This window comes from Meleagris gallopavo, chromosome 2 (genome assembly GCF_000146605.3).
Source record: "Meleagris gallopavo isolate NT-WF06-2002-E0010 breed Aviagen turkey brand Nicholas breeding stock chromosome 2, Turkey_5.1, whole genome shotgun sequence".
NCBI classification, from domain to species: domain Eukaryota; kingdom Metazoa; phylum Chordata; class Aves; order Galliformes; family Phasianidae; genus Meleagris; species Meleagris gallopavo.
In genome coordinates, this window is record NC_015012.2 from 44,720,889 (window position 1) to 44,747,977 (window position 27,089).

Below are 27,089 nucleotides of genomic sequence, written 5' to 3' on the forward strand. Positions count from 1 at the left end.
ACCTTTGAGGTTTTGGGCACAAGAAAGACCTATAGTAGACATTTGATACTGTTCTGAGGACAGCAGGAGAAGGAGGCTTGAATGAAAGACATTAATAGGACGAGGAGCTGGGGCTAGAAAGTGGAAAGGCCAGAGAAATAAATGATGGAAGATCTTTCATAGGGGAAGCTGGGGCACAAGGGCAGTGCCTTCCTGGCCTGCACAAGGCATAGTAAGAGTAGGGGAGTGGGAGAGAAACTATGGAAAACTGGTAAAAAGGAAAAGGGCTGTGGACGTAAAGGAGTCTGGGGGGTGGAGGCAGGTACTAGAGGCAAGAAGAGAGAAGTTTAAGGAAGTGATGTCCTCGTAGAATGAAGATGTACACACAAAGGCAGGAAGGTCTGCATCTGCTTCTCTCACTATCTAGGAACAGAGTTTAAGTCATCTGAGATGTCATCTGTCTTGTTCTAACAGGTGAAATCCAGAGGTAAACTGTGCCCCACACCTTCTTCAATATTTTTATAACAATGACATTTTATAATAAGGGCACTAGCAGATGCAGAACATCCAGTTGTAGTTATCTGCTGTACAAATAATCCTTCTTTAATGCACCATGCACATTTCATAAGGACTTAATTAAAACTTCTAGATAAATAATCATTAATATAGGTGTAACATATTTAAGCAATTTAGATAGACCCTTATTTCTTCAACACATTCCTGCAACAGACAACAAGGATATTGCAAACTCTTTACAGCACATTTCACAGCTGGTTCCTGCTCAGCATTACTCTACTGCTGACAAGGAATCTTGTACCTTAATATTGTTCCTGAGAGCTACAATAAGAGAATCGACAATAGCTGGGCAAAATCACTCTGAAAAGCACTGTGCCATGGTCAGAAAAAATATGCCAACTCACTTTTGAGACCCGAACACTATACTGCACTGGCTTTTCCTAAATAAGTTAATTAATTGTTCAGATGAATGTTCAGATAACTCTTCTACGTTTTCCAAGTTGAGGTTTATAGTTTTAGCAATTACCCAGAACCTTGAATAATATGAGAAGTTATACAGCAGTTAAAATAAGTGGGATGTAAAACCTTACTCTCAACTGCTTTTAACTCTCATACATAAGCCATTTTGGAACAAAAATATCCTTTAAGGAACACTGTTTCTCTCTTCTGTGCTGCTGTGGCTGTTCTAGGAATGACTGGTCTGATTTATACTTTCTCATCAAGTGAGGCATGCTAGTCACCAGGTTCAACCCCAGTGCATCTCCCATACTATCAAATACACGAGCAGCACATGACACCAGTGCTTAAGGGACTGTAGTCATCATAAAGTGAAGAATCATCATGTAGCAAACAGCAACAACAGAAGTCTTTCAGACTCAGAATTTGAGAGAACGGGATTGAGAGACACTATATATCTGTCAAAATCAGTGATTTTAACATGTTCCGTCTGTGCCCATTCACTTCCCACCCAATCACCATAAACTATTCCAACATCATGCACAGCAAGCACTCTTGCTTTGCATATTCTGTGAGATTTTTTGCAAGATAAAGAGCTACAGCTCCTGCCAAACTGACTTCTACGCAAGTGTCATGGCCTCTTTTACCGTGAAGCCTCCTCTACTGACACAACTGATGTAAGCAGACAGCAAAACCGGGCCACAGAGAGCTGGCACCTTTTCCCACCACCCCATAGCTACTAAATTTTGAGTACATTGGTATGTTGGAATGGCCACATTACATTACAACAAGAGTATACTTTAATACACTCTTCCCACAAAATTTGATTCAATTATGCATATGAATAGAACACAAAGTTTTTAAATTATATTTTTTCTTACTGGTAAGTGTTTTTATATACACAAACATATATACTTGTACACACAGTCATCTATTCTAGGATTAACATGGTAAATACGTCACATAAACTGCTGTGAGATTTACAAAACAATTTTCTGCCAAATAGAATGAGTACAATCTATATCAGGCATAGATATTTATACTAAGGCCAAGAAAAAAGAAGTTTGTAAATAATCAAATTTGTTTTACTTTCCTTCTAGAAATGAAAAGAATGGATCAAATTCTTACCGTGTGTTTGGCTTCAGGTTCTCAATTGGCAGATGAGTAGTACCTGCAGTCCTAGTTGACCACTTGTTTTTTAAAAAGTCATCGTAGGATGCACTGTACACCAGATAGCCTGTAAAAAGGAAAGACAAAAAGCTGGGAGGATTTTAAACTTAAGTAGTATCCCAAGCTTAGGTGCCATGTTAAATTTCATGAGTTAGAAGGAATGTAAGCATCTTTGAATTTGTGAGTTAATGCCTAGCTCTCCTGGAACTTCCAGGCTACAAGAATTTCCTGTCATTAGCCAATAACGACAGTGCACTGTATTACAGAATGGTACCAATATGTAATTACTGATTTAAAAGACACTGAAGACAAAAAGATGACAAATTCAACCTATCCGCTGCTTTAAGTTAGACACTGACTACGCAGAAACATGAGAACTGTATAGATGTTGTGCTAAGGGATGTGATTTAGTGGGAAAATGGTGGTGGTGGTGGATGGTTGGACTGGATGATCTTGGAGGTCTTTTCCAACAGTGGTGATTCTATGATATATAAATGATATTCTCCACTTCAACACTGTGGTGTCTAATTTTTTTTATTTTTAGACAAACTGTGCTCTGTGAGGTACTGGATCTACAGCTTTGAAGAATTAAGTGCTGTAGGATAGACACCACGTGGCCTGTTCAGGTGCAGCCCGATTCCTTACAAACCGTTATTACCGCTTTGTCTCTGCTAGTTCCCATCTCCTTGCCACTGCTGCCATCCACAGAAGTGGTAGCACCAAAGTCAAGGCCTTTTCCATGACTTACTTCAGATATTCTGGGTCCAATGGCAAATAGGCTTTGATTTTCTTCTAAAAATATTTCAGTAATTTATTTATTTCAGTGTTTTCTAACAAGTTTTGAGATTCATTTTTGAAGTCAGTTTGTGCTTTTATGTGGCTCTTTAAAGGTCTGAGGTTGCCTTAGCTCAGAGGAGACTGAATGCAAATGTGAAAGATGCTCCAAAGGCAAATGTGGGAAGTGCTTGCAGTGGTGCTGAGAGTGCTACCCAGGAGCAGAAGTAGTCAGTCAAACTAAGTGCTATCACAGACACTGCACTGGTGAGAAGTAATGCCTTCAGAACTGCTGCCACAGAAGCGGAGCCAAAATCTGAAATATCTGGACCGGCATGAACGGATAACTCTGGCACTGAAGGATGACAAAAGGACCTTTCTCACCGCTAAGAAAGCAGCTCACCTCCCTCAGAGAACTGTTAATACAGAGAGAATTTCATGAGCAGTTGGCTCAATTTGATAAAAATGGTCTCTTTCAGCAAAATCTTCCCCCCTCAGGAGAACAGCCCAGCCTACCCATGTGCTGGAGACACCAGCTCTCCAGTACCTGTTACCATGTCTCCTCGAGCAGGCTTGGCCCAGTCCACGATGACAAAGGAGTGACAGCCTTCTACTGCCACAACAGTGATGTTGTGAGGGGCTTTGAGGGGATGTGTGTCTTTCTCTTTAAGGTCATTAGGGATGATCTCATCAAGGCTTTCCACTTGGAAGTGCTCCAGGGCCTCTGTCAAGGAGCAGGGGGCTGCTGGATCTTTATTTAGATAGGTCACGTAAGGTGCTGGAAGAGACAGGAAGGGTGACATTTAGTTAGCACTTCATAGATTTCAGAGTAACAGGCAGGCTGACAATACCCTGTGTGATTCCTACAGCTCTGACTAATAGACAAGGACCACTGTCGGCCAGCTTGGGATCACACCAGAATTTCCTATGTTTCAGTTTGTGCCCATTGCTTTCTCTTTTCAGTGGGCACCAAATGAGTAAAGCCTGGCTCTCTCATTTTTACAGTCCCCATCAGCTATTTATGCACATTGGCAAGGTTCCACACAGTCTTCTCTTCTTCACATTGAAGAGCCCCAGCTCTCTTAACTTCTCCTCACATATCAGAAGCTCCAAACCTTTTATCACCACTTTCATGGCTCTAGTGGCTTCCTTCATTTCTGCTTACCCTACCTAGCCAATCTGACTTGGGCAACTCTGGCTGTCCAAGCTCTACACATTTCTTTGTACTTTAAGGTGACAATTCCTGCACTGGTCTCAGCCAAGTTCTGTAGACTTCACTGTGCTATGGCAGTAAATCTGACCTAAAGGAACAACATAAATATATATCGTGGTAGAGAAATGATTAGTGCTGCTTGTGCTCTCTTTAGCCTTTCCTTAGCTTACGCCCCTCAGACCAGACTCTTGCACTTACCAAACTTAAATTACCAAAGGAATTTAGAAAGGAAAGCTAAGATTTTGGTGGTCTCTAGGTAAACAAGCAGTGTAGAAATCCCAACAGCTTTAGATTATAGCCTTGCCCTTGCCTGGCAGCCAGGAATCTTCTCATGCATGTTATCTCTCTCCATACAGAAGTCATCTGCACCAGGCAGATATGCAAGAAACACTTACTGGTCTTTGTAATCAGAAACTACTGCAGCAACAAAGCATGGCTCCTGCTCAGTTCGATTCATAAGCAGGGGAAAGTGGGATGCCAACATTTAGGGCAACCCCACATTCACAACTGTACCTAATTACCTAAAGAGAGGAGGTCCATTTTTACCGCAAGAGACAGAGGAGAGCAGTCTGGCTGCAAGAACCTCTGCACACTACCTACAGCTATTCTGGGATGTTGGGTGGAAACATCACACAGATTCTTGGCATTTTACACATGGGAACAGACCCTGCCAGGACCTAAGTATCTAAGACTTCACCAGGTCCTATTCAAACATTCTGAAACTAGGCTGAAACAACAGGATGAACAAGAATAATAATTCCAAAGTGAAGTCTGAACACTTAAAGCAATTAACAGAGTGATCCCCTGGGTATTAAAGGACTGGGAGTCATGAGTCTCCACCGTCCAGGAACATGACCTGTAAGCTCTAATTTTAGAATACTTATATTGACTGGAATTTCACTTTGGCTCTGTAAATAGATTAGACCATCTTGTTACTTATTTAAATGTCACTATAACATTCAAAATAAGGACTATAACACTTGCTTTTGGAAATGTTTATTCAGTTGCAATAAAAAAAAACCATTGAAATGGTAATATTTTTCCCTGGTGCCTTTAAATGCTCATAAACTAATGTTTCTTGGTTTACCTTATTGGATTTCATGCCCTTAGGAATTTTTTCCAGATCTTGCAATGAAGCTAATTTTAGCCCCTCTAGCTAAATGAATCAAGAAGCACTGTCAGTGAGAGAGCTGAACAGAAACATCATGAAATTGTTTGGACAGCAAAACTGAAGATGCACTGGAAAAAGTCTTGGCAAATATAAAAACAAATATTTCACTCCAGCAGCAGAGCTCTGCTATAAAACACGTGAAGCTTGCAGATGTTGGAATGGAAAGCAAGACATGATTCAAAGATGACTCTCCATCTCCTGAACTCACATCTGAAACACCAGGCAAGCTAGCACAAGACCAGATCTCATTTGAAAGCTCAGACATTTGCAAAAGAGTGCTAGGGGTCAAGCAGTCTTGGCTGGAGGCTGGAATACAATGCCCTAGCACCTCAAAATCCCTCTAGTCTGATCTCAAGCTGTTTCTCTGACAAAGAAGCAGAGCTGTTCTGAGATGAGAGCAGCAATGCCTATCTACACACTTGAATGGCTCACATATGCTAGAGCAATGCTCACTCTTCTTGCCAGCATACTGTGGGTTCATTCCCTATGTTCTTTCTGCAGAGCAAAGAAATAGCAAAGTCAAATTTACGTCTGCAGGCTTTACTTTTTGGAAAGGTCATATTCAAATGTCATTCACTTATTGACTTTCCCCATATGTCCTAAATGAAACACACCTTTGATGTACGTGGCGAAATCACAGGCGTTACATAGGGCAGTGAAAAGAACTAGGTCCTCCAGAGGATGACTCACATCTATGTGGAGACTTGTACTGCATGCTCTACTGGTGTGAATTTAAAGTGATGCAGCTGAGCTTATTGGAGCAGCAAAGCAGATACTCTTACTTTCTCATTGACTTCAAGTAAACTGAACATGATGCAGAATATAAAGCAGAGTACTTACATTATAAGAGTTGAGAAAGGTTTGCACTGCTTCAACAGTATTGGAGTGAGTCCACATGCAAACGTGCAAACAGCAAAGCAATGAGCAAAGAACTGTTGTTTAGGTTTCCCTGGTATCAGTCATTACAAGGACCCCACACTAGTCTGTTATTCATATTCATGAAATAGCCTCGGCTTAATGGCTGATCTTCCTAGAACAAGAATTGCAGCAGTAGCAGCAAGCTACATAATACAAAGTATATCCTTACCAGTGAACCGTTTCTTCCCAGCAATGTCATATTCTGATACAGGGCCAGTACCAACAACACTAGTCTCTGGATAGACAATTTCTGATTCTGCTGTTGTGGTGGTAGTGGTAGTGACAGTAGTGGTGGTCGGTAGCAAAGTGCTCTCGAAAAACTCATAATCTTCAAAGGAAACACAAAATGAAAATGTTAGCCTGTTTTGACATTCACAACATTTCACACTGTTTTGGCTTAGTTATAAGAAGGAAAACATTTACATGACCAGCCACAATCCCAAAGAAGTGCTGTGTATCCTACTATAGCTACTGCACATTTCTTGTGGGCCTCTAAGTCACAGTTAATCATACTTCAGTGTCGCAAGTGTTTCCACTAAACTGCACAAAGCCTTAGCAAACTAATGCCATTGCTGACTAGGACCTCATTCACACAGGTAAAAAGGGTGACAGTAAACAAATGTATATTCTATATTTTTATATAATCTATATTCTGAATCCGCTTTATCTGCCATCTCCTCTTACTACGCCTAAAAGAAGACAGCACAGTAATTGAATTCACAGCCACAGCTTTTTAAGCAACCTCCATATTACTAACCTAAAATCTTAGAGTTGTTTCCTACTGCTTTTAAATCCTTCAATAACTTACAGACACGGTGTCTTGTACTTGCCATTTGCAGTCCCGTTAAGGGCACGCAAATTGGCACATATGAACCTCCTGATATTCAGCTGTACTTGATATTCAGTACCATTAAATCCAGTGCTCTTTGAAAAGCTACCATGCTACTAGACTGACACAGAAATTGAAGGGAAAGAAGCATTTGACATCCCTGCCATGTCCTCATATGGGCTATGAAAACTCATCTGATCACTTTTCCTAAAATTGCTGCAGTCTCCTGTAGGTGACCTGCCCCTACAGGGAGCCCCAGAAGAAGACCTGCATGCTGAGGATGTGGGGATGTAAGGAAACTCGTGCAGTTTTTAATTCATTTTCTCCTCGTTAAATTCTAAATGTCAGCCTCAGTATGAAGCTTCTGGAATAAAAGTACAAAACTCTCAGCCATTTTTCTCTCAGCTGCTACACTCTTTTTCAGTGCTTTTTTTGACTAGTTGGTTTGACTTAAATTTCCAGGACCACATCCATCAAAAGAAAAACTTTTTTATTCTAGAGCCACAAATTATACTACTGATACTAAAAGGTTTGAGTTCAGCAGAGGCCTGTACTTATCTGCTTTAATATGTGGGTGTAAGAGCTGGAATATGAGAAATAAAAGCAGCAGAACATCAGAAACCAGCGGTGGTGTACAATGCATATTAGTCCCAGTAATTTATTATTTCCCTTCCTTCTGTAAATCGATAATTAAATGTTAAGACTTGAAGCTACCTGTTAAGCTTCGTGTGTCCTGACTTATAGGACCAAGGTGGCATGAACATAACTGCAAAAATGTTTCCCTCTTCTCCTTTTATCTGTTTGCAAATCTCTATAATTTAAATTCTACAAGGATTCAGCAGACTAATTATTTTATGCCTAGGTGATCTCATTCAGTGTGAAAAGATTTTATAGTCTAAATGCAGACTACACATCAAAAAAGACAAGAAAATATTCATAACACTGGATTCATAATTCACTGGGACTCTAGTGCTAAAAAAAAACACGTGTTTCCAGGACTCAAACAGTATTTTGATTTTCTATTTTAAAACAATTCAGTGATTTTGGACTAGATGTTGTACCAGAGAATGTCTAGCAGTGAGTGTATGAACCAGCTCTGAATGTAATTTATTTCCAGAATAGGTTCCTGTTATGTGGCAGGACTGAGAGAAGAGGAACCTCATGTCCATTAACAGTTGCATTTGCACCACTGTCCTTCATGTATGATGCAAAACTATGGAAAATTTTTCCAGCTCACCATTGCTTGCTTAAGTGCTGAGCATGTGCATCGATCTGCCATGCAAACTCAATTTCAAAGAAAGAAGAGGGGAAAAGCCAGCAACCCAAAATGTGTCATTTGCAATAGATACTTATAGTTAAACTGTACCATCATCGTATATCACATATGCCTCTGGAGTTGCTGTCACTTCTGAATCCAGTCCTGAGAATGTATCTACTGCAGGAAAAAGAAAAAAAAAAAGTTATAAAATTCAATTGTCTCATCCTCACCTTCCTATTAAAATATCATAATAAAGTTTAAAATAAAAATATTTATCTGGTTGATTTATAAAGAAATAAGACAATCACCAAGTTTGCCAGATAACACAGTGACAGTCCATTCCGCATATTTAGAATAACAGATGAATAGTTAACTGCAACAGCCAGGAGTTCTGCTGAAGGAAAATGGTTTGAGAGCTGCTACTGAAAACTGAAAGCAATAAACCTTCCAGGGGCTCTGCCCTGGGCCCCAGGGCTCTTGGAGTAAAGGCAGACTATCTACAACCACATAGCACTCATGTCAGGATTTAAAAATATTCTATAGTCTCAAGAGTTGCAAATATAAGAAATTCATATTTAAAAAAAATTCAAAGCAATTCAAACAACTGAAAATTTCAATTCAAATATTTTTGCAAGGTATAAAAAAATTAAGCAATTCACAGATCCATATCAATGCAGTCCAAAAGATATGAATTTGTGCAATGATGCAATTTGTGCTGGGTGTCCCAGTGTCCAGCACCCAGATCTCCTCTGCACTTGCTCTAGTCTGATCCAGACATGTATGTTAGGGCATATACATGTAATTCTGAAGTACTGCTTCTGCCTTGGTTTCACCCAAAAGGAATAGAAATTGTTTACACAGAGATTGCCCCATAATACATATAGAAGCATGGCAAGTAGAGATGACTGGGAGGTGCACATCAAAACCCTCCAATTCAAACCAAAGGCTAATGCTAATGCTTCCTAAATTCCCGCTCACGTGAATCATCTTAATGTCTCTGCACATGAGGTATCCAACACCTGATACACCAACTGCCAGGTAGCTCAACTTGTGAATTCTGAAGGCTTTCCAGCATGCTTGGAGGAATTTCTCCACAGTATTCTGAGTACACAAGGCTCAGCCATGAAAAGCTGTGCAAAGAAATCAGAAGTGCGATGTCGAAATTCACAGCAGGTAAAATCAGAAGTCTTCAGTGAAACATTGAGTTTGAGGGGAGGGCAATATGCAAACAGAGAAGACAGGCAGCAATGACCTCAAGGTAACTGCTAAATTAGGAAAGTTCATACAGCACTTGATATGAGAAAAAGAAATGTGATTTTCACTAGGCCAGTACTATGAATATTGGAATTTTTCAACTGCAAACATTAAATAAATTACAAATTCAAATGATACATTTTGCATTGCTTTTTTAAAATTTAAAACCAACAATTATTGTAAAAAATGACGGATTTTTTCTACTACATGAAGTTTCTTTTAAAAATGAATAATACAGCAATAATTTTAATTCCAATATAAGCTACAAAAACATAGGAAATTGGTTAATTCTTGCCAGACTTTCATAGCAATTCTGATATTTTCTAAGACATGTTTAGGTCGCACTCTTCAGAAGATCAGCCACTTGAAAGACACCTTACAAATTAGATTTTCTGTGGAATTCTGCAGATCTTCTTTGACCCCATCAGAGTCATCAGAAGGCTCAGATAAGCTAGAAATTTGAAGTATTTTGTATGGTAGATTTCAACTCATTCACACACCTATTAGCTAATCAGCTTTCATTCATATACTCATTATATATATTCATGTATTTATTTATGCTGAATTCTATTTTCTATTTTTGTGTCTGTGCAGCCTATTCTACTTCACTTTCTGTATTTTGTTGCATTAGCTGTGGAATGAAGAGGATGGGGTAGTACCTAAAAGACCTGTCACTATTATTTTCTCCCCATAAACCAGCTGCATTTGTCCTGCTTGCTCCAAGCACCCGTGCTGGATCTTTTCATTTAACCCTACCTGTGCCAAGTAAGGCTAAGTCTTGTTTGCTGTGGTCTTTTGCCATCTGTGAAGACAGCAGACTGCTCAGCCACCACTTGATTTTTTATCACACAAAGCAAATGGTTGAGGTTCCACTTTTATTCCATGTGAGATCACAAAAAAACTAACTAATTTCACTGGCAAATCACTCCAGTGTGGTCAGTCCCCTTCCTGAAAGTTCAAGACTTTTGAATCTAGTGAAAAGTTGATAATAAATTCTGCTGGGTTAAGCAAAAATTCTGCCAGAGAGTAAGAGAATTTGCCAAAGCTTAAGTAGAACATGTGGCGGTGTTTTTTGGCACTTGCAGACTCTGGCTGTTTAGGAGTAAAGCTCTTAGAAACAAAATAACAAGCTTTGGAAGAATAAGCATTTCATTAAATGAACTGGAGCGTGTTCCAGATGCAGATTAAAAGGAAAGACAAAGCAGAAATATGATTTGGAAACTGTCAATGGAGAGCAGCATGAAATGTTTTGATAGTTCAAGTAGTAGTTGTTTATCCCTCTTGAAACAGATACAGCACTTGTTAAACAAACAAACAGCAATCATTAAGTAAATACTATCATCATGCTTTCTTTCCAAGGAAGCTCCTCTGTGAACAGGCAGGTTGTCTTGCTGCATTCATAAACTGCTGGCCACTAGGATGAAGGGAAAAAAGAAAAAAGATGCTAGAAAATCCTAATAATCACTCTTCAGACAAACTTTCATACTTGTTAGGTTGCTCAAGTTATGTAAGGAGCGGAAATCCAACATCATCTTGTACTTGTACACCTCAATCCATCTGCAGACTTACTGTTGAAATGTCAGACAGTTTAGGAGTGACTTTGAGAGTCATTCTCACTGAACACACAATCTGTACAAAAATACTTTTTCTCATTCATGGCTCTAACAAAGTTCAAAGCATCATCAAGCTACCTGGTAGAAGGCAAAATAAAAACTCCAAAATACACAGAATCACAGAAACGCCAAACAGAATGTTTTTACATGTTCATAAATTCACAAGAAAACTCCACAACCCACACCTCTCCTAAAAATAATTTGTATTGGTCAGCTTCTGGAGCCTTTTCTCAGATTTAGCTGCACAGATTTAGCTATGCTTCACAAAATGTTATTGTTCTTATAATATATATTGTCAGAAGAGGTCCTTCATGTATCAAACAGCACAAGTGGCAGCAATGGGAGGTACACTAACACAACCAAAAATTATAGTCCCATTTAGGCAACTTAGAAAATACCAGGCTAACCATGTACAGCAATATTTGTAACACTTTCGTAAATACATAACAGCGGAGAAAGTACCAAAAGGAAAACCAAAAATCTTCAAAGAAAGATTTAATGACACAGACAACCATGGGGCTAAATATTAGATATACATTAATACTATAAATTATTTTAATTCCATCTGTACAAGGCAATAATATATCTAACTTATTACTTACCCAGTGTAATTGGTAAGGAAATTTTCTGTCTTCTCAGATCCTTTCCAAAGCTGCTGTCTTTACACTCACTACTATTTGCTGAAGCCATATCTTTCCATATCTTCTTTACTCTTCAATGTGATAGTTCAGACTTCCAGGCCATGGTTACATGACCTACTAGTAAATGTACTTTGGCTTCAGAGACACAGGTGTATAAGAGAAGGTAAATGGGCTTAGTTACCCATTGAAACTAGCTACTCCAGATGGTAGATGTCTGACTGCAAACTCTTTCTTTATGTTAGAGCCATGCTTCTGTTGCCCCTGGATAGACTGAGCTGGGGACTACCTATAAGTGGAAAGAATAAGGACTGCCATGGTGCTCCTTGATCTAGTTTCATAAAATAAGTAGCTAACTGATTTTCAATGTAACATTCTGGTGATGAAAGGATAAAACCTGGTAAGAACAGGCTCAACACTCCACAACTCCAGTGAATTTATGTAAGTTTACTTTGGATTTTTGATTTGCACAACATCCTGAGCTTGTATAACTGCATGAGAGAAACAATGGCATCTAGCAACATCATTTTTTACCTTTAGATGAGAAATAAATTAATATACAAATCTTTGCATTATCTGTGCAGAGCCAAGGTTGTCTTTCCCCAAGTTCATCCATACTGTGCTGCATTTCTGCTTGAAAATCTCTACCTCTGAGGTCTGGCAAGATAACAAAAATCCCATTTTTTGAACATTCATCCCATTATAGCTCAAAAGAGAGACTTTTCAGAACTTACTGTGAGAAATGGATGCAAAACAGATAAGCTGTAGAGACTCTTTTGGGTCCTTCCCTGGCTTGGAGTGAGGACTTGATTCTAGGTGGCTGCTTCAGCCACAGAACCGCTGCCTATGTTTGTGCATATGTGCAAACATATGTGAAAAGACTGGATTCAATAGAAGGCGAATGTTTTTCCGAAATCAACATATTTCCATGATAAACTTCAGCTTTGGGGCAAGCTAACATTTTCTAGTGGAAAACCATTTAATATGCAAACCCTTCTCTAGCTGCTCTAATTTCAGCTTCTTACTTTTTCATTAGGACCAAAATCTTCAGAGGCAGATTCCTTTCTGCTTTACATTTATGCAAGTACCAAGATCAAACAAGTTCAAACAACAAAAAAGAAGTTACCTTCTGCATTGCATTCTGGCAGGCCATCGAACCCTAAGAGCAAGTTGCCTTCATCATCATACTGTGCATAGGTGCCTGGAGGACAGGTTGGGGGTGGTTTCTCAGTGGGAGGTTCAGTTGTAGTTGGTTCAGGAGTGGTAGTTGTAGTAGTTGTGGTGGTGGTTGTAGTAGTTGTTGTGGTGGTTGTTGGGAGTGTTGTAGTTGTAGTTGAGGGAGTGGTTGTTTTCTTAATCATTTCCAGACCAATCAGAGGTTTCCCTCCAAGACTTATTATAGGTTTATCTTGTGCACTTGCTACAGGCTTACTAAATCTGCCATGTCCAAACAAAGGTATTCCATCAGGACTCACCATTGGGGCACCCTTTTCATCTAGGACAGAAGAACAAAGTCAAAATATCTCATTTATTATCTGTTGCAGACTTAAAGTATGGTACTTAGCAACAGTAAAAACCACATGAATGCTGAAAGTAATTACAACCTGCTGTAATTAATGTGGCAAAAAAGAATGTTGTTATGTAGAAAAGACACATGGCTAAGAAAATCAGTAAAAAGTTGAGAAGAATCTCAGGTAGATCACAATACTGTTCACTGATACTAGTTGTATGATGAACGCTTATTGGGAAGAGTAGAGGGAGATTTCCTTTCAGAATCGCTATATCACAAACGATATGCAGACTGTGTCCATATTTAATTTAAGTCAGTCTTTTAACTGATGAAAAGTAGGATGAAACCATATTCTGTTCCCTGTCAAATATGCACAAGGAAAGACTGGAATGAGAGAGGCGCTGTCACTGCAGATTAACTTTTGTGCCAAGTCCCAGATACTGCATGTATTCACTATCACCAGTATAACTGCAGGCACTAAATCTGCATTCAAGAGATCTATTCAGATGGAGTGGTAGTGCCAGCAGTGTTTTCACAAATCATACACAAGGTTTTTTGCTATCTGTAGTCAGTTTCAGAAAACAAACAAAAACCATCACATACCTAGGACTGTGCAAGTAGAAGAATAATTATTTCTATGTATAGAAATAAACAAGTATCAATCTCTATTCTGGCTCAGTTCTGCAGTCCCTTCTAATACTGATACAGGTGAGACAGACTTGGGTTATTCTTTCTGCCCCATACTCAAGAACCTTGCAGTGTGCCCTCAGGCATCCCCAGATCCTGTGAATGTGCTGACTGTCTGATGGTGACCTGAAGTATAGTAATCCTAAATGGCTTGCACAGGACCTAGGAATGCCTGAAGCGCCAAACAGCTCAAAGATTTGTACCGTGTGCAAAAAAAACTTTAGATTTTTTTCTGTAAAATGGAAGCTGTAACTTACCAACAATTGTACGTCCGTCCCCTCCTAATTTCACTCGAAGTGGATTGCCTTGGGAATCTTGGAGGTATTTTCCTTCAACATTTAACACTAGTCCTCGGTCAAGATCTACAATCTAAAAGCAATAGATGGACTCAAATTTAGCTAGCGTGAGAGAATATGAAAAGAAATCATGGGGAAATTCTGTTGTTAAGTGTGATGAAGAATAGGTACAGCACCTCCAGACAGACTTTTAAAAGTGAGTATAGGAATCACTGATAAATTACTGCAGAAGAAGGCAAATCCCCAGGAGCGAGGCTTCAATGTTGCGTAAGAACCATGTTCATATTGGCCTCTATAGTGCTGGCATGTACAGGAGCTACTCCCTTGACTTGCTGCACTGAGTTTTTTGGGTTGCCCTACTCCTAAGGTGGATTCATGTAACGCTTATTTGAGTATGACCCCAAGTCCTTTTAAAAACAGTATTTAAAAATACATCTGCTAATCAAAAAAAAGAGAAATATTAAACTAGTTAATTTAGATTGAAATAGCAGTGAAAACAAAGTAACTAAGATTTTAATTGAGGTAGGAGACTGAAGAAAAGCCTCTGTCTCATAAAACAAATCTGTCTGAGAGCCTGGACTGAATTTAAGAGGTTACTTCGACTAAAATCCAGTCCTCATTGCTATTTCAACCAAAAACAGCTGAATTGTGTGCTGTTTTAACCTGGGTTATTACACACTGTGGCATAGAGCACAAAAATACAAAAGCTGCTAGCTGATGAGAACTGGGAAGAGGACAAGAGCAGCACTTTCAAGTTGGCAAGAAAACTTGAATTTGGTGTTGCAGAAAAGACTGCAGCAGGAGGAACAGCTAATCATGAGATTTGCAGAGGTCAGGCAGTCTCTGGAGGCCTTCAGGCCCCAAATGATGACAGATGACAACATAGGTCCTCTTGCTTTATAAGATGTTTAGAAGGTTCTCCTTGCAGCAATGTTTTCCTCTTCTGCAGCAGGGACAGATGCCTCACAGCTTCCCTAGGACTTTTCTAGCCCACTTTCTGAAGTCTATCTGAAGAGTCTTGGACTTGCTTTTCAAAATGCCTTCCTTGAACATGAGTTACCTGATGCACTTTTCTGTGCTCCTCTATTGCAATCAAGAAGACTGAAATGGACATAAAATAATTGGTTTTATGCCCCTTCTTTTACTTGTATCATGTGGTGTTCTACTGTATGAGCAGCTCTACTGACATCACTGAAGCTGGTCAGAGCCTTACCCTATCCAGTGTTTGAACAAGCATGCATGAAACATTATTTTCTTCACTACAATGGTTGGTCATAAACTGACTGTAAAGGATTTTATAAGTCAAGTATTTAGGCTCCTAGTAGGACTTGCTATTAATAGTGCCTGAGATCTGAAAGTATCACTAGAAATTAGACTGAACCACAAAACACTCAAAAGTATCACTTTGAGGCCTGTCACCCCATAAAACCTACTTTGACATATTTGTTTTTAGAGCACCATGCCATTTATTGAGCAACTTCTCATGTTGACAGTCTTGTTCATGAGCCTCTCTCTGGAGATGCATCTGGAAGAAGCATCATCACAGAGCCCATCTTTCATGGGAACTGTTCTGGACAATTTCCATTCACACTGTGCTGCACCATCCTGAGTCACTGGGGAGCATAAGTTCCACTGACTGTGATTGAAAAAAGTTTTGCTAAGTCTATGGGAGTACTGATACAGTTAAGCATTTAAGGTTTTAAATCAAATGTTTGAAATGGAGTATAAATGGAGTATTTAGATTTAAATGAAACAGTGGAATTACATCATTAAACATCACCTAATTTTACAGCTTCTTTGACTAGGGGCACTGTTTCTCCTCTATTCTCAAAGAAAAAGTAAGCAAAACAAAAGGCCAAAGCATCTCAAATTTGCAGAGGTCACCCTACCCACTTTGTTCCTTGTGGGCCATTGATTACTCTCTGTCCACTTGGTTTTCCATTATTACCAGTTAATATTTTTCCATTTCCATTCTTTGTTGTAAGGTTAGGTCGGCCATTGTAACCTGAAATAAGAGAAGGAAATACACTGTTCAGAAAAAAATTGTGTATACTACAAAGCATAGTAATTTATAACATAGTTTAAAATGCAGTTTAAAATGCAAAGGAATACAAAACCTCTTAAGAATATACTGTTAAATGCAAATCCTCTGTAAGTGTTTTACTGGTGAAGGTTCTAAGATGACTCCCACTAGCAACCCTTAGCTTTGTTTAACAGATGCAGATATTCAGGACTTTCTTGTGATACATCTCAAAATCTGCAATCAATATTCAAAAAGTAAGCAACTGAACCAATGTGTAACATCATTGCCGGATCTGAGAAGCCATACAAAATCCAATTCAGCAGCCCATTTGGGCTGCCATGCATTGCAGCAGAGGTGGAAACATGGCCATCAAGACAGTTTTGAACTTTGTAAACATCTGGGGTGTGTGCTGGGAGAAGAAATTGTATTAAACAGAACAACTTTCCTAATCTATCCTCACACAAAACTGAAGACCCAGAAATCACTACGGATGATGGGAGCCTGTGCAGATCAGACTTCAGGACCAAAGGCTTAGGACACACATGGATTAGACAGTGTCCTCAAAAACTGGGCTCCCTGAGAACATCCAATATAAAAAAAATAGAATGTTATACTAAACAATTGAGTTTGCATTCTGATAGAGAACTTTTCACAGGATTATTGAACTTATGAAAACCTCAGTTCAGTAACATTAATAGAACAAAGACAAGATACCTTGCCTATAGGGAGGTCTAACAAACTGCCGCTGGGAAGGGCTCCGTAGCCTGGAGTTCAATAGTCGCTGGCGAGGGGACAACGTGGAAGAGGAAACAGTTGGAGGAACAGTGTGTGTCGTGGTAGACTGAGAATAACGTGGCCAGATGAAGCTTGGTTTAGAAGGGGTATGTTTGTTTGAGGAATGAATAATTCGTGACGCTACAGCAGATTTGCCTGGAGATTCAGGAGAAGATATTTTTAATGTTGGAGTTTCTTCCTTCTCTTCCTCTTCAGATCCTAGTTTTTGAGGTAGAAGAGTGTCCATAGATTTCCTCTTATTGCTAGCAGTGTCATATGTGTTTTTATTACCTCTAGAAAGAGAAGGGGACCACTTTGCTGCCAAAGATGTAGGTTTCTCTTCCATCTCTTTTTGATCATACTCACTGTTATAATCATCCTCTTCATCAGAAACTGATTGGCGAGATTTAGAAGAGGAGGAGGAAGGAACTTTTTGAGGAAGTTCAGCTTGGGACATTTTAGATGGTAACAGATCATATTTTTTCTCTGTATGGGACACTATTCTTGTAGCAGCCCTTGATTGACTAGGTAATGAGGGACGAGTTTGTCTTGAAGAAGTGGATGACAACTTTGAATTATACTGGTTGTCTTTTGCTTTACTGCTGGCAGAACTAGAGTCTGGCTGATTAAGCTTTGATTTGTAGGAAGGTACCTGAGAACCTGGCTGCTGTTGCTTTGATAGAGACAAACTTGAGCTTCCCTGAGAGAAAGATGTAGGTAATCCCCTAGAAGTGGACAGTTCCTTAGGAAACACAGAGCGACTGCTGGCTCTGTCACTGTCTTCTGTTACATCCTCATCATTATCTTCCTGCAATTCCTCATTACTCTGGGATGAGACAGGAGATGGAAGCCGCCTGCCCCTGGAATGCAGCAAGGAAGGACTGGTTTGTACCTTCTGGAGAGGTTCCGAGCGGGAGGTCTTCTGGGTCTTTTGTGATGGAAGATGAGAAGAGAATGTCTTTTTAGGCAAAGATACACTTGAATGGCTTGGGTCCACCTCATGAGTTACAACAGACTGCCGATTTGATGGCAAACCCCAGAGTCCAGGCTCTGAAGTTTTAGAAGGCACTTTCACCAGCAAAGGATTTGGCTTTTCTTCCACATTGCCAGAGAGATCATTATTTTTAGCAGGCAGAGAATGGGAAGAGGCTTTAGGAGAAGGCACATTAGTGTTACTTTGCCTCAGTTGCTTTGTTTCGTTATCTGAGTACTTAGGAACAGATGAGGCAGAAGAGCGTTGTGCTGAGGATGGTGACAACGCTAATGGCTCACGTTTCTCTGTGCTAGTCTGCTGTGATGCCTCTGGTGTGTGGATTCGAACAGGGGTCCTCCCTGAGGCAAGAACAGGGTGGATTGTCCCACTAGAAGACAGAGGTCTGACAATCCTCCTGTGATCCTGGGCTTTTGGCAATGTCACTGGAGCTTCTTCAGATGAATTATGATCCTCTGTCACTTCAGTAGACTGAAGATCAAGTTCCAACTTTCCTATCTTTCTGGAAGGTAACTGAGATTTACTTGGAACACCTCCTCGAGTCAAGACTTTATTCTTATATTCAGAAAGAAGACTCTTTTTATCACCAACACCAGGTGAATGAACAGATGACTGCTTAGAGGAAAGTGACATCTGCACTTGTGAAGAAACAGAGGAACTTTGAGAAGGAGATGAACCAGCATTCACAGGTTTTTTAACCCCTGAATTGTCTTGAATCTTTGTTTGTTGCTGAGCAACTGAATCCTCATTAGGAGCTGAAAAAAAAAAAAAAAGTGTTTATTCATAACAATAGCAGAACAAAATACAAGAAGAGAAACCAGTCAGGTAGCAAGAACAAGACTACTTAGGAGAACATGAGACAGTATTTATTTCTGTACTAATCCACTTATGTGGATTTTTTGGTGACTTGAGTAAAATTTCAAGCAATTAAAATCAAATATCTAAAAGTGGGGACTGCAACATTCGGTCAACAGAACCAGATCTTTTGCAGAACTTAGTCACGTTTATGACAGCATGCTGCACTGTTCTGTCTGAGGCAGGACACATTTTTAATTTAGGATTCAGCAAAATCCCACAACAGCACCTCTTTGGCAAGAGGTTGTATGAAAGTAGACCAATTTAGCTGACTTTAAAGAGCAGGAGTTGTCAGGAATAGTGCAACCAAAGAACCAAGTATGATTTTATTTGGCCTTTGCATAACAAAAGCACATGTATTCATGCAGCATACCAGGAAATAGAGTATGATTTGCCTTTATTTAAAGTATTACAATGTTCATAATATTACACGTGGTAGAGGAATGAATGCTCATTTATAAGCTTATCTACTATAAGCTTATCTGCTCATCTACAAGCACCTCTTTGGATGATATAATGATGAAAAGAGCTAGCAGAAGCAGTGTTGAAGAAGTAAAATTCCACAGGTTAGATAGAGGGAGCACAGGAGAAGCTAAGAAAAGTCAGAGAATGAATGTAACTGGAACCAAGACAAGAATAGACAGACTAAGCAATTAGTGACTGACTTGCTGCTTACCTGCTGGGATGGCGACACTGAAGGCTTTAGACTGAGGACCGGGTCCCCTCCTGTTTGCTGCACGAATTTTGAAAATATAGCGCTCCCCAGCCTGCAGACCATCTATTATGGCTGATGTTGTAGCTCCAGAGTAGGTGATGGACTTTGCTCCAAAAGGCTTGAGAGCAGGGGCGTATGAAAGAATGTATTCTGAAATGATTTGGCAGACGGTTGGAAGGAGGAAACTGAAAACAGTCCTGTTTCCAGCGGACAGACTGTATGGGTAGGATGAATTAGAACGTGCATTACTAAAATTAATACACTAGAAATGCACGTCGAGTCAACAGCTGGAGTACAAAGACATGATATATCTACAGATAGGTAAGTTAAATAAGTATTTGTCAATCTTTATAGAAAGATAAAAACAAATCATTTCAATGATCTAATGTCTGAGATGATTTAAGAATTTGTCTTGTTCTCGATCTTTCAGATTAGGATTACAGTGGTACACATGCACCTGCTAGTTGTCTGTAGGAAGGGATAACTGTGGGCATGAAGAGGAGCTTAGCCACATGTAGATTTCCTTGTCTTTTGAAGCCTCTATAAGAGGCCAAAACAGGATTCTGAAAATAATTCCAAATGAATGAGTGAAAAACTCTAAAACTGTAAAACTACTAAGAACATGGAAATTATTTTTTTTCTAAAAATGAGATTGTATTCAGTGCATTAAGAAATAATCCAAGCACGTGTCATCAAAACAAAAAAAAAGTCATGAATATGGAAACGCATTTGCTGCTTAGACAAAACAAACACCACATGGTATTAGAAGGTATTATGAACTTTGAAATAGATTTTTTGTTTGTTTGTTTTAGAATGCAGAGGAGATGTTTTAATTACAGAAAAACTGGTGTTACTCCTGGTAGCTTTCAAATGGCTACCAGAAGGCAGTTCTTTAATATGTGGTATAAACACATAAAAGGGAAAGACTGCAAAACAAAAGGACAGAAAGACAAAAATCCCTGATTACCATGTGCTATCAAAATGACTATGAAGTGCTAATTCAGTGGTTTCACTTAGCCAGTGTAAATATTATGTGTGCTGTTTATTTAGTTTAAATATAAGGCCTTTCTTGTAATACTTCATAGCCAAGCAAAATGTAATGATACACTAAGTGCATATAAGTGTTCAGCCCACCAGTATACAGGCACCTTTAAAATAGTTCATCTAGTTGAATCGTCTAAAGATCAGCAGCCAAATATGGAAGAAGGGTTACAGGCTGCTCAAAATTACAAGCAGATTTTAAATTTCAGATAATGTCCCTGCATGATCTTATTTTAAAAATAATAATTGTTAGACAGAATTCAGTTCTATTGAAGTAATTGGCAAAACTCCTTCTGAGTTCAAAGAGGAAAGAATTCCAGCATTGCCTGGAAGAATGCATACAGAAAGTCTTTTACAGGGACACAGCACACTTCCCTCCAGGACTGGGACTTTTTAAACCCTGAGATGCTACAGCGCTGATAAGGCACTTCCAGAAACCTGTGTAATTGGAGAACACAATCCCATCAATCAGTGGGAATGAGAGAGGCCAAAAATCCTGCCTATTTCTTTTTGGAGGGAAAAAGGAGAAAAAAATCCAAGAAAGCTTTTTTTTTAAACTATCCCATGAAAGTTAATGGCCACTCACTGACAAATGAGCTTTCCACCCACGTATGACAGTGCTACACTGCACAAGCCTTATGTGTGAAATCTGTTGAAATCTCTGTGCTTGCTTTATAAGCAGAGGCTTTCCTTCTACAATAATCTAGAAATAAAACACAGTACAAACCCACTCACATTCTTGGCAGACACTCAACACTTCCTTAGGTTTTTTGTTTGTTTGTTTGTTTTGCCTGTTACAAATCTTTTGGGAAAAATCCTTCCTGAGCTCCACTGCAACCTGCTTAATGATGAAGAGGTAAGTATGCATGTGTGATACCTCAGGAAGCTCTGTGATATCCTGGGAACAAGGTGATGGCTTCCCAGCAGTGCAGTAGAAAATCTGGGCTGGAAACAAGGATATCTTGCTCGGGTGTGAGCCACTAACAACCAATGGAGTCCCAGCACAGTCAGTAGTTTCAGCTTGCTGAGTAGTGGCAATCTGCTTTTGAGAAGACAAGATCCTATTCAGAGTTACAAACTGAGGATGATGACTTACCTTTGACTTTTCCTTCACTCTCTGGGAGAGCATCCCAGGATGCTGCTACAGAAGTTGGTTTACCCTTCAAGGGCCAAACATCTAAATTTTCAGGTGCACTTGTAGGAGCTGTGAAACAGACAAATAATAAAAAAGGTAATTAAGAAAGCATGACCTACTCGCACTTGCTTTTTGCTCCTTCTTCTCATGGCAGAAATGCCTATATGGTCATTTCAAAGACAAATGCAAAGTACGTACAGAGCTCAGGTCCATGCATGCCCCTATTACATCTCTGTCAGGCTGATGCATCCAAAGAAAGAGGCAAGTCCAAGCTGCTGTGCTGTCCTCTAATATACCCAAACCACCTCTCCCACTCTCATCTCACTGCAGCAGCACTAGATCTTTTCCATACATACCCGCCTCTGGGGTTCGCTGGAAAACAGACACACTCCATTTGCCTTCCTTTTCTCCCTCCAAGATTTGGACAGCAAACTCATACATGGTGTCTGGTGCCAAGTTCTCCACCAGCGCCCGCCGGTTGGACACCTGCTTGTAATCCCACCTTGCTGATTCTCCCTTTTCCCGATAACGAACATTGTACTGTCTGAGATTAGACACACAAGAAAACAAAAGTTCAAACACAAAGCACATTAGCAGAGTGAAAGCAGCAGCCCTCGAGGTCTCAGCCCCATGTTGCTGCCTAGTCCCCATCCCACCGTGGTTTCTCTGCTTACTTTTGCCTCCAGATGGTGAAGCACCCCCTACCAGCCACTGTCACAGAGACACGCAAATTCCTGTGCCCTAAGTGAAACTGCTCCCATTACCAACTGTTACTAAATAAATACAGAACTAATCAGTACTGCACTGTCAGCATTTCACCTCCAGCACCTATTCAGAAAAGGACACATGGGCTAACTACCTATTTGCTGCAACCTTCTGCTTTTCATATTGTTGGTCCGTCCAAGCAACAAGCACAGACTGAGAGGACATCACTCGAACAGTTATGTCCTGCACCACCTCCACCTCTTCTTCCTCTGAAATGAGAAAATAAAATGGCACATCAATAACAAGAATAGTGGAGATCTCATTTAAAAAAAAAAAAAAGACCCCAGTAATTTATGCTATAATAGGTAGACAGCATGGATGCATAGCAAAGACAGGGGTAGTGAAAAAGCAAGTGCATTTGCTTACAGGACCTGAGTACTCATATATTCTGCAGCTCTTTAATATTGTGCTCAAGCAAGCAGCTGCAAAGCACACTTCACTTCTTTCAAATGGGTTTTCAACGCAGCTGGTTCTCAGAGAATACAAGATTTTCCAATGTAAACAAACTCTCCTGCACAGTGGCAAAGAGTTCTCATCTACTACTCAAAATGGCTTAGAGGACCTATCCACAAAGAACACACGTTTTTTACTACCTCTCATGATGGCAGTATCTCATAAACAAGCCACAGAAGTGGAAATCTCTGCCTGTCTCCTGAAAGTGGTTGCTCGCAATGGGAGCATGTGAAAGGAGAAACTAAGCGTGAGAAGTGGATGGCAACACCTCCACAGAGAAGATGGGATTTTAATAAGACACAGCTCCCAGTTCTGACAGAGGTATTTTCCATCACCATCAAAATACTTGAAACAAATCCATCCACTCTACACTGTTCTAATCATAATGCAAGGGAGCAAGAAGGCGGCATAGGCAAGGAGATGACTCAGAAATTCACTCATCCTTTTTGATCCCATCTACAGGATATGTAATACTTTCCCTCGAAAGGAAAGTGAACACTTTCCTATGCCTTTGCTGACTAGGCTTACTGGAAATCAACTCTGCAGAAAACAAGGCAGAGGTATGACAAGAAGGCATCTAGTTGTGGAGGTGCTGGCTTCCATTTAATCAAGCCTTCTCATGGGGTTATTGCAGTTTGCAATGTTTGCCAATAGCTACAGCAGAGGAGATTAAAAAATAAAGAAAAACCAAAAACTCAACCATATTATGGGATTCTATTTTTTTATTAATACTGCTAGAGACACAGAAGCAAATACAACCACCAAGCACTTTAACCCGCATAGAAAAACCTATCTCTTTCATTTGCAGTCAAGAAACACAAATCTCATTTCATTCAAATGTTTCCAGGAATTGACAGTTGATGTGAAAGAAACATACCTATGACTTTCCTTTTAGTTAAAGATGACCTATAGACAGGTTGACTGCGTCCTTGGGTACTTCGTGATGGCAAAGAAACCACGTGAACTGATTCAGAGGCTGTATATAGGAGGGAAAAACAGACTTTTCTGTAAACTTGACAATTGTAAAAAAAAAAAACAACAAACATCTTTACAGGCAAAAAATCCATTTTATTCTTTCTTAAGATACGAAAGGATACATAATTTATTTGGATTCATATAATTTACTTCATAAGTTTCAGAATGCATACGGTAAGATCAATAAAGTTGGTACTAGAAGCAGGAAAGCAAATTATTAACATGAAAAAAACACATTACAAGATTTCTATACTCTAGCCTTGAGTTTCTCTCCTGAGAATTTGATTATTTAAAAAACATTTGTTCTCCATCTTGAAAAAACTGTAGTACAAAAGAATGCAAACAAGATGGTTAAAACCACGTTACATAGAATTTCTCATCAAGATGCACTATGATACCGAATTCCCTTTAAATCCATGGCCGAAAAAAAAAAGATAAAACAAAAACCCACAATACATAACACCTAGAGACAACCTCAGCCTGAAGAAACATAGAGTAAGGATGAAAGTGTAAGAAACAGAAGCAGCAGCAGCAAACACAGCAGCCAAGCACTACAGAGAAACTCGGACCAGAAGAGAACTGGATTGCCAACACAACATTTGCACAGATGTGGAAGAACTTCCAGCTACAGTGAGTCTCTTTCCAGAGCTGGTCTTGGCAGAAAGATGAAAAGTGAAGAGAAGGGATGAGAATAATTAGGAGATCCCAGCTAGGAAAGGCTGTGAAACCCTGGAATAACTGATAAAAGTGACCTAGTAGTTCTCTCTCCTTGGATAAACCAACATAAATATGTTCTTTTTGTACTAAGCCTACAAAACAAAAGAGGAAACAGATATTTAGATTACAACGCCAGGAATTCTGGCAGTCATATGTGATTTTTGAACCATCACCAGTCTTGTAATCCAAGACCAAACTGTCTGTGGGACAGGCTTTCAATATACAGGAGAGATTAAGAATTTTAACCTTAAGCAAATGCATCCAAGCAGTAAAGAGCAGATAAAACTTCCAAGAAGGTTAAAGTGAGAGCCATGAGTGTAGACCTTGAGCCCACTCAAGGCAGAGAGCTTACAGGACAAAGAAAGGTAAGAGGAGAATGACACAACACAAAAAGAAATGCCCTGCCTATAGAGAAACAAAATTGCTGCAAACCCCATTGATACAGCGAGCTGGAAGTCCTTTAGGTCAAGAGCATGTGACCTAATGAAGGAACACAAATCATCGCAATATGGCAGGACAGGACAGGAACCACAGCAGAGGCCAACCTGACACACACACAACAGTAGTGGCCAGAACCTCTCTAAGAAATTAGTGAGAACATGGGCACATGAGGGTAACACTCCAGTATGGGGACCGTGAAACAGTTTTACTAGTAAACATGGATACCTTTAATTTGTTTTTTATCCACTGGTCTGAAATAATGCAGGGGCAGGGGCACAATTTTTAAGAAGTGAAGAAGAAACAGTGGATTTGAGAGGTGCCCCCTCACCATGTGAGGAGATTCTGAGCTATGCTTCTTCTTCACTGCCCTCCCTCTGCTATTCACACAGGTAACTTACACATGGTCTCCTTTTAATATATTTTATTATGCTTTCCAGCTTGGTAATCGCATTTTCATGTAACATCAAACATACTTACAGCAAACATTTTCATTTATAAGAGGAAATAATTCTGATGGCTACAATAACATGATCTATGGCCACGTAGCAGCAACAGACAATTACAAAAGATTGCTTTTTGCCAGGAGAACAGCCTTGTCAGATACGGCAAGAGAAACCAAAGACAGAACGAATTGATGGGGTCACTGCCAAGGGCAGTCTGGCAGCAGTTCTCCCTCAGGTGGTATCATAAAAATCTGGCTTACCAAGTTTTCTTGCTTCCTGGTTTTGCCGTTCTTGCGGCAGCGGAGCATAGCTCATCCTTCGGCTGCTCTCTCCATACCCACGGATCTGCGATCTGCTGCGTGGACCCCTGAAGCCAGCTCCGTAAGGAGGCCTCCACCGAAAAGAAAACCTGCCATCTGGAGACTGGGCACGAGCTCTCAGGGGTCTGCTTGGCATGTCCTTCTCTTCAGAAAATAAGCAAACACACACAAACCCCACCACAGTTATTAAAAAGCATATGACATATATAGCAGCCCACATACATCTGTTGCAAGCACACATATTAAATAACATCAGAACAAAGAATATAATTTTATAGTTTTTTAATTTTGCTCTAAAACCCCAATGCAGAAAGAAGGTTTGCTAGCAGGATACACAATATTCCACAATTTCTTTTCTCAGGCACTTCAGACAGAGTGGTACAGCACACCCAAAGTGAAAACACACTGTAGTACAAGAACTGCTGCCAGAAACCAGGATTGTCTTGCAGCTTTCCTGTTGAATCTCTCCCCCTTTTTTTTATAAATCCCCTTTCCATAGTTCAGGCACACAAGAACATTATTTTTCTGGCAAGTGCTAAAGGTCAGTGTAAAATGAAGCACAGAACAATTTCACTATTTTTAAACTTTCAGAAAGCAATCTACATTAAAAGCAGGTTCTCTTCTCCTAAATCTCTCACTAATGGTTCTGCTCACTTAACAGCCTCGCATTTAACAGGTCTGTTCTACAAATGCCTCCACTTGACTTCACAAACTCCCACTACACGACACTTGAGCGTTCTGCACTGTAACAGGTACTTCATGCAAGCCATTTGGCAAGTTAGCAGTGCTCTTTTAAGAAGCAGCTATAAAGCAAGCATTCCTCAAACAGCTAGTTTGCTTGTACTCAAACCCTCTCACCCAATGGCTAAGCCAGCTACTGTAACTACAGAAAAGCCAGAACAAAAGCCTGGGACTGTACCAGCAGCCAGCTGCAGAGACCTGGGCAGACATCAGTGCACTGAAGTACCCCCTGCCAGAGCAGCAGTGAAATCCTCTTTCCAGCACCAGCTTGGGAGCTCCTACTTATTTTCAGTTATGTTACCTGAACTGTGTATCAATGCCCCCATGTCCCCACATAAACCAAAAGCAGATTCTTTGCAATGTTCCTGCTCAGTGATACATCTAAAACCAAACTCCTGATCTGCTGACAAAGTTTCAC

General features: G+C 39.9%; 1 protein-coding gene across 1 annotated transcript in view; it reads right to left on the reverse strand.

Annotated features, from left to right (window-relative positions):
* FNDC1 (fibronectin type III domain containing 1) overlaps nucleotides 1–26,165 on the reverse strand; it is a 39,461-nt gene extending 13,296 nt beyond the window's left edge. Inside the window, exons 1-14 of the mRNA XM_019612884.1 lie at nucleotides 25,871–26,165; nucleotides 23,912–24,010; nucleotides 22,676–22,790; nucleotides 22,173–22,360; nucleotides 21,778–21,885; nucleotides 19,602–19,790; nucleotides 17,020–18,825; nucleotides 16,172–16,287; nucleotides 14,244–14,355; nucleotides 12,916–13,284; nucleotides 8,393–8,461; nucleotides 6,367–6,525; nucleotides 3,443–3,673; nucleotides 2,080–2,188 (exon numbers count right to left, since the gene is read on the reverse strand). Coding sequence (XP_019468429.1) covers nucleotides 2,080–2,188; nucleotides 3,443–3,673; nucleotides 6,367–6,525; nucleotides 8,393–8,461; nucleotides 12,916–13,284; nucleotides 14,244–14,355; nucleotides 16,172–16,287; nucleotides 17,020–18,825; nucleotides 19,602–19,790; nucleotides 21,778–21,885; nucleotides 22,173–22,360; nucleotides 22,676–22,790; nucleotides 23,912–24,010; nucleotides 25,871–26,150 — 3,950 coding nt within the window. The 5' untranslated portion in view covers nucleotides 26,151–26,165. The remainder of the gene's footprint in view (nucleotides 1–2,079; nucleotides 2,189–3,442; nucleotides 3,674–6,366; nucleotides 6,526–8,392; nucleotides 8,462–12,915; nucleotides 13,285–14,243; nucleotides 14,356–16,171; nucleotides 16,288–17,019; nucleotides 18,826–19,601; nucleotides 19,791–21,777; nucleotides 21,886–22,172; nucleotides 22,361–22,675; nucleotides 22,791–23,911; nucleotides 24,011–25,870) is intronic.
* Nucleotides 26,166–27,089: the final 924 nt, after the last annotated feature.